At 40.5% G+C, this 8409-nt stretch overlaps 1 protein-coding gene across 1 annotated transcript; it reads right to left on the reverse strand.

Moving 5' to 3' along the window:
- Positions 1–6509: 6509 nt before the first annotated feature.
- On the reverse strand, positions 6510–7948 carry LOC121448661 (olfactory receptor 2A12-like). The gene is made up of 2 exons (XM_041652826.1): positions 7924–7948; positions 6510–7438 (listed from the first exon to the last, which is right to left on the reverse strand). The coding sequence occupies exons 1-2, from the start codon at positions 7946–7948 to the stop codon at positions 6510–6512; spliced, it is 954 nt and encodes a 317-aa protein (XP_041508760.1).
- Positions 7949–8409: the final 461 nt, after the last annotated feature.

Here is an 8409-nt window from a genome sequence, read left to right on the forward strand (position 1 = left end):
TTTGGTTAGAGCAGAGATACAGCCATTATCTTGAACTTACACAATGAAGCATGTGATAAACACGGCAGAGTCAGCATCACCTAAGTGGCAAATGGCCAGGCCCTGCCATTGGTTCTACCATTCCCTAGATGGGAGATCTTTGCCAAATCACTCATGTCTTCTGGGTCATTGTTTATTTATCTGTGCAATGGGCAGGTAAAACCATGTTTGACTATCTCTTGGGGCTAAAAAAAAAGAAAACAAAAACACCCCCCCCCCCAAACCCAGGTATACAGTCCCTTAGGGCAACAATGAGGTTCTATTATGTCTGCCTACTTTTCTGAATCCTCACCCAGAAAAGTGTAACAATCCTCTACTCCGGTTTTTATTTTTATTTTTTAGCCTGGTCTAGTGGGCCAATCAGTTTATAACTAATGTAGACCTCTGTGCGATTTCTTTGGGACTTAACAATTGTGGGAACCAGGCAGGACAGAAAACTTCTAACAACACATGCCTAACTCAAATGTGTGTGTCTCTCTCTATCCTCTTGAGATCCTCTGTATGAATCCATAATAAAATCTCCATGACTAAAAACAAAAAATCCAGGGTTGTTGTTTCTGTATGTGACACTCAATGGGTTTTGTCTGCTTCTCTCTGAACCTGTTTCCTTATTATCCTGGTGGAGAAGAATCTCTGCCTGGACTTGACTGCCCCTCAGAGCTGATGAAGATCAGCAACAGGAGTGAGGAGAGTTGGGGTCAGAGCTGTGGGTCAAGGCTTAGCAACAGCACTGCAGGGCCCAAGGTGCTTCTGATTAATGCTGATTGCTAATGACTAAAATGAAAATACACCCATCATGGCCAATGTCATGGTAGCAACACATGCCACTGGGCAGCAGTTGAGATACATGTCAGTATACAGGGTTTCAACCTGCAAATGCACCACACTAAACAACTGCCAGAACACAGAGCACAGAAAAAAAATCATCATGGTGTGCAGAGTTCAGAGCTTGTGTTGCCTTTACATTTGTTTTAAATGCTATGATGCAAACTCTAGCCTCAAGCATTCTATTTACTTAGGTGCTATGCAGCTGAGCCACATTCTAGGCATTCTGTCTTGTTTCCAATACAATTTATTTAATTGTCATTTTATAAATAACCTTTAGTATTAACTGTGTTTAATTAGCAGCTCACAGGAATTCTAACCCCTTATCTAAATCATCACTCTCAGCAGGAAGACTTTTTCGTCCTATCTTCTCCTGAATCCTTAGGAAACCAGGACCCAGAAGGCAGAGATGGAGATTCCAAGTCAGGAACACTGGCCAGAACTTGTGGTATGGGGCTGACATTATGACATTTTATTCCTCTAACCATCCTAGAAGGGAAGAGGATACTATTGGAATTCTATAGAAGAGGCAGCCAAAGCCGACTAACACCAAGTTCAAGAGAACCGTGATCCAGAGGTTGATATATTTGGACCCCACTTCTTATTTGCACCCAAGAGACATGAGCCTCTCGGAGAGTTTTCTCATTCTATTGCCATGGAGAATGTGAGACCAAAACAGGAATAATACACCTTGTAGGCTAAGGGCTCTGTTTGCAGTTAAGACAGTTAAGAATATGTTCCTATTTGTCCTTTTCAGGTTAAGTTTTCTATTTGTAGTTAAGCGGCAGGTTCCTGTCTGTCCCAGGCTAAGTCCTTGCAAGTTAAAGTTTCTAAGGTTTCTGTTTGTATTAGAGAATAAATTGCTGTTTCTTAGATCTGATGGAAACTGTAAAACATGTTTTTCAACCTGCACTGAATTTGCAAAGTCACCCACATGATGCATATCCCACACCCTTGTTCTTCCCTTCCACTGGATTTTTCTAACACCCTTTGGAACACTTTCTCCTGTAAACAGGACTCCAAGTGACCAGCAGGGGCCGCTCTTTCCAATTCCAATGTAAGGCGAGACAGGCAGCTGACCAGTCTGAGGTACATCCCAAAACACAGCTTGCTTTACTTGAACAGTTGTGAATTTGATTTTTTTTTCTCCTCACAGTTCTCAGGTTAACATCTGGAGTTCCCCAGTGAGATAGGACCAGTCACCCAAATTCCGAGCTGGATCCTTGGTTCCAGGATGTTCCATAAGGCTAAGCTGCCCCAGAGCTTGTGCAGTTTGGTTTGCTGATCCAAGGCTCCAGGGTGTGCCCGTGGTCCTATACAGGACTCCCAGAACAAATGGCTTGAAAAAGGAGACAGCAACGCTCACATTCCCAAAAGATAGGTTATGGATGTTTATTATCATTTAAGGGAGTTTGGTTACAAGTTGTTATTGGTCATAGTGAGGTAAAAATGCTAAACAAAAGAGTTAAATTCAAAGATCTTTTTTTTCTAAATGATAAAAGGGCATATAATAAAGAAATGATGAGACAAAAGAGTAGATTACTGAATTTACTTTAATCCAAAAAGCAACTATTAATCTCAAATATTTTCCATTGGTATGGATTTTTGTATATTGATATAAACTTGAGGTTATTTTTGCTAGAACATACTATATATGTTTATACACTTGGTTAAAGGATTTTGGTATATTGATACAACATATGAGGTTATTTTTGTTTTAACATATATGTTTCTACTCTTGTTTAGAGTATTGTACCTATGTAGCTCATTAAAAATGTAATGTAAAAAAATGTAATGTATACTCAGAGAGTCCTTTAAAGTTACTATTATAAACCATTTAGAGTAATTATGAAATGCAGGTTAGTAGTTAGTCATTTATAACTATCAAATTTGTGTTTTCAATGTCAAACAGATATATTTTAGATAGTTTTCAAACACTTCAGAGATCTACAGAATTAGACATTTAAGATGTTTTCATAACGTAAGGTTTTCATGACAATGAGGGATTTCTGCTTCTGGTAGCACCAATTTACTTCAAAAAAGGATAATGGGCACTGAAGAACCTCCATATGGAGTTTGCTAACATTGTGGCAAATTTAACCACTTGGCAAGTAACTGCCCTTGCCTCAACTGCTTACAGTATGCTGTCCAGATTGGACAAGCAGTACACAAAAGACGGTGTCAACCGAACTTTTCCAAGATAAGATAGGAAGTCTTTCAAAAATTCCTATTGCACAGAAAAGTCTGTTAGATATTCCAAACCTGTAGGCCAAAGATGGATGACCCAAGGTTATAGAGGAAACTTGGGTGACTAGCCAAACAGTCAGTTATCCTTGTCATTTTTATAGTTTTGGAAGTTGCTTGCCCTGCACTTCGTGTTTACTCAGGTAAAATTTTTATCCCCCTTGGATCTCTGATGGGGGTTGAAGACTAGATAGTTATACATTTATATAACTAGATCATCATACTTATGTTTTCTTTTTTCTTTTTCCTATCTTTTCTTTTCTTCCTTCCTTCCTTCCTTTTTTTATTACCAAATTTAGAAAAGAAACTTACAAAAGAGATGAAAAGTTAATGAGGTTGAGACTTAAGGTCTAAGAAATTATCTTTAGGTTTGGTAATAAAAGTTATGAAAGAAAGTGGTTCAGGAGCTTAGGCACCATCTCCACTATTGCTAGGAATCTTGGAGGAGCATATGAGCAAAGGGAGGTCAAGATCACGGTGGAGAAAACCACAGAGACAGCTAACTTGAGCTAGTGGGAGCTCACAGACTTTGGACTGACAGGTGGGGAACCTGCATGGGATGGAACTAGACCCTCTAAATGTGGGTGGCAGTTATGTAGCTTGATCTGTTTGAGGGGAGGGGCTGGCAGTGGCACCAGGAGTTACCTGGGTACATGAACTGACTCTTTTCCCTATGGTGGGATACCTTGCTCAGCCTTGATGCAGTGGGGAGGGGCTTGGTATGCCAGACTTTGTTGACTCCCCAAGAGAAGCCTTACTCTCTTTGAGGAGTGGATGGGTGGTGGGATGTGCGGATGTGGGGGACAGGAGAATGGGAGGGAGGGTGAACTTGGGTTGGTATATAAAATTAAAAAACTTTTTAAATAAAAAAGAATTGAGGATTTCTAAAAGAAAAGAACAGAAAATGGTTTAGGTATAATACTTTGGCCTCTTCAAGATAGGATAGATAATAATTTCTACAAATTTGCCAAATACTAATATACTGGACATTGTAAATGTAATTCTTACCTGATAGTTGTTCTTTTTTTTTCTTTAAAACATAACACAATCAGCAAAACTTTTTTTTTTAATATTTATTTATTTACTTGTTATGTATACAGTGTTCTGTCTGCCTGTATGCCTGCAGGCCAGAAGAGGGCACCAGACCTCATTACAGATGGTTGTGAGCCACCATGTGGTTGCCGGGAATTGAACTCAGGACCTTTGGAAGAGCAGGCAATGCTCTTAACCGCTGAGCCATCTCTCCAGCCCCCTCAGCAAAACTTTATTATGGGAAATTTAAACATAGGCATTCTTTTCTTTTCTTCCTTTCTTTTCTGATAGTTGTTCTTATTGTATATAGTTTTATTGTGTTACAGTTAAGCCTTTTCCTTTTTATTTAGACAAAAATGGAGAAATGTTGTGGGATATTTGATAACCGTGTGTGAAAGGACCTTCTGATTGGTTTAACAAAGAGTCAAATTGGTAGTAGCTAGGCAGAGGAGAATAGGCAGGGTTTCCTGGGAAAAAGAGGAGCTCAGGATGAATCTAGGCTCACAAAGGAGATGCCAGAATATTTTGGAGGAAGTCAGACATACACAATGGAAGAGCGGTAAAAGGTCACATGGCAAAATTTAGATTAATAGAATCAGGTTGATTTAAGTTATAAGAGCTAGTTGGGAACAAGTCTAAGATAAAGGAAAATGATTTATAATTGATAATAAGGTCGATGTCATTGTTTGGGGGCTGGTGTTTCAAGAAAGTCTGTAGAGAAAGCCCAGATACACACAAGGATATCCACATGGAAAAGAATGAGTTACCATATATCATACAAAACAATTCAGAAAGATCAAAACTTAAAAGAAACTTTATAAATAAAACAGGAGTAATTTTCATGACATTGGAACAAGAAACAATTTCATAGATCTACTGAAAAATAACAAGAGATAAAAGTGCTTGATTGGGTGGAGTATTGTTTTAATTCCAGCACTCTTAGGACAGAGTTTGGAGGATCTCTCAGTTTGATCCTAGCCTCGTCTACATAGCAAGTTCTAGAAGAGACAGAGCCACATAAGGAGAATCTGTCTTTTATCTTTTTAAAAAGTAAATGAATCATATTTTGCCAAAGCAAAAACTTTAATAATACAAAGGACATCATCAAAGAAGCAAAAATTCTCCCAGGTAAAGTATCTTATTCTATAATCCCAGCACTGGGGAGGTGGGGGCAGGAAGATCAAAAACCTCAGGGTTTTCTTCAAGAATGTGGAAGGTTCAAGGCTAACCAATAATATGTGAGAATTCTCAACAAATAAATATATAAGTAAATAGTAGTAATAGTAATAATAGTAATGAAGGTACTCATTGTCAAAAATTTTGTGACTATAAAATAAGACTGGAGGCCTGAGGCCTTCTTAGAAAAAAATAGTACAGGAACTAAATCAGAAAGAAATATGCTGATTGGTCAGTTAAGAGTTACTCTGAAGATGAGAGACAGTAGATACCCACTACCAGAAAACAGTAGAATGAGAACCAGTGGTCACAGTCAATGGTTGGATATGTTCTTGGATGCTGCCTATGAGGAGAACAGTTGGAAAGGCTCTGATGAGACCCAGCTCTCTTCACTTCTAACAGTGTATCATTCGACATAAGAGGTCATGATGTCTCCCCATAGACCACTCTGAATTTATGTGTGAAGTTAGTTCTCTGAACTGTATTGGTTCTGTTCCACAATCCATCACCTTACTTTGGCCCTGACAACACACGCTGTGCTACTTAGTGTACAGTGCTTCAGCCTTCTGCTGTCTCTACTATCATACCATGCACAGTTACCATGTTTAGTGGTGGTTTATAGGTATAGGTTACATAATGCACCTTACTTTCTGGCTTCAAAGTAGGGTAACCAACATATTAAACCATGGCAACAGAACATGTATTACTTCTCTCTAGACACAAACCTTCCCACCTCTTACTCTCAGGCTGGATCATACTACTTGCTTTGGCCAAAACAATGTGTGGACAGAGAAGTAGGTCACTCTTGAGAAGCTGAGTCGTTGTGAGTTTGTCCACTGTTCCTTTCTTTCCGTTCTAGGATGATATGTTGGACATAAGGTTCCTTATTCAGGATCAGGAGGGATGTGAAAGGACAGAAGGTCACTCCCAACCTACAGTTAAAAACCCAAACAAACAAAAAACAAACCAAAAAATGGATCTTTGCAGCTATGACCCAGTAAGAGTACTGAGGTGTTTGTAATTATACCTTAGTGTAACCTGTCCATCCAGACAGCCAATTGGTTTCATAGTTGTTTGTTCCAGTTTCTAAGTACTATGTTGGTCAAATGTAAAGAACAGTTAAATAAAATAAAGACACTGCCCCTTTACCAAAAAGTGATAATCCATTCCAACTTCTTCTGAATGCTGGCTAACTAGTCCATTCTACCATGCCCCATTGCCTTGAGAAATGCCCTCTTGATGTCCTTGTTCCTCAGACTGTAGACCACAGGGTTGAGCAAGGCAGTAAAGGCATTGTAAAAGAGTGAGATCTGCTTGTCTCGCTCAGGGGAATAGCTGGAGTTGGGTCTCATGTAGATGTAACTGGCTGGACCATAGAAGAATGAAACCACAGTCAGGTGAGAGGTACAGGTAGAGAAAACCTTGCAGCGGGCTTGGGTGGAATTGATCTTCAGAATCGCCTTGGCAATATGAATGTAGGAGGTCACAATGAGGGAAATTGGAATAAGACTCATAAAAACACTCAAGACCAGATCCACCATCTCAATGAGGTGGGTATCCATGCAAGCCAGGTTACGCACTGCAGGGCCTTCACAGAAGTAGTGGTTGATCCTGTTAGGCCCACAATATGGCAGACTCATGGTGAAGAAAGTATGTAACAAAGAAGAGAGGAAACCACAGACCAAAGACCCAGCTGTCAACCGTATGCACAGTCCCCAGTTGAGGATGACAGTATAATGCAGTGGGTAGCAAATGGCCACATATCTGTCATAAGCCATGACAACAAACAAGGTACACTCAGTAGTAACAAGACCACCAAAGACATACATCTGGAGCCAGCATCCCGCAAAGGAGATGCTCTGAGAATGAGCAACAAGATGCACCAACATCTGGGGCATAGTGGTGGTGACACAGCCCGTATCCAACATGGCGAGTATACAAAGGAAGAAGTACATGGGAGTGTGCAGATGTATGTCCAGGCAGACCAGCATGATGATGAGCCCATTGCCCATGACTGAGCTCAGGTAGATGAGAAGGAACACAATGAAGAGGATGCTGTTGGTCGTGGGGTCACTGGAGAAGCCAAGCAGGATAAACTCAGAAACCCAGCTTTGGTTCTGCTCTGTAATCATCAACATGGTGAGGCCTGTAAGAGAATCACATTCATCTATGAGTCACCTGACACAGGCCAGCTGTAGAGGCAGCAAGGGGAGATCCAGGCTGGAGAGATGGCTCAAAGATTGAGAGCACTGACTGCTGCTCCAGGGACCCAGATTGCTCAGAGCTGTCTGTGACTACAGTTCCAGGGGATCTGACTCCTTCTGCCTCCATAGGTCAGGAATAAACATGATGCACAGACATTTAGGTAGGCAAAACCCCAAATACATAAAATAAAAACAAGACTTTTAATTAAGAAAAGAAAGGCTAAGTTGTTGGTTCTGAGCACACTGCTCAGTTTCTGTGTACTCTTCTCGAGATACTGAACCTCCCAATGTGTCAGTCCCCTGATAACACCCATGCCTCAGGATTATGATGAGTATCTAATGCATCTCACCTAAATCCCAGAAACAGCACATAACACCTGACATGTCGTATGCTGTCTCACACTCTTGTTCCATCCCTGAGAATGCATAGAGAGGAGAATCACAGAATACGAAGGCTAGTTATGCTAGATGATGTGATGGGCACTGGGTTCAGCTGGAGACCCTGCCTAATGGGATAAGGGGAGAGCAGCAGTGGAGTAAAAACCCCATATCTGTCTCTGACCACACCCCCCTACACACATGCACACACCACAGACATATGCAACAGAGCGTAAACCAATAGATGAAGAAGACAGAACAAACATCAGTCACACACAGGCCCTCACACATGTAGTCCTATGAGTAATGACAGAAGGTCATGTGTGCAGTGCACTGGAGACACTATAGTCTTCCCAGAGAATAATGATGGATCATGTGGATATGTGAGCAGGAACATTTTTTATTTCTTCCTTTTTTACCCCACCTCCCTCTGTACACAACCAATCAATTCCAGATGTATTATAGCTTTAAGAGGCAAATCTAAAGCAACTTAGTTTTTTAAGATTCAAAC

This window comes from Microtus oregoni, unplaced genomic scaffold (assembly GCF_018167655.1).
Source record: "Microtus oregoni isolate MIOR12 unplaced genomic scaffold, Mior012 000005F_ref0000423, whole genome shotgun sequence".
Classification (NCBI taxonomy): Eukaryota; Metazoa; Chordata; class Mammalia; order Rodentia; family Cricetidae; genus Microtus; species Microtus oregoni.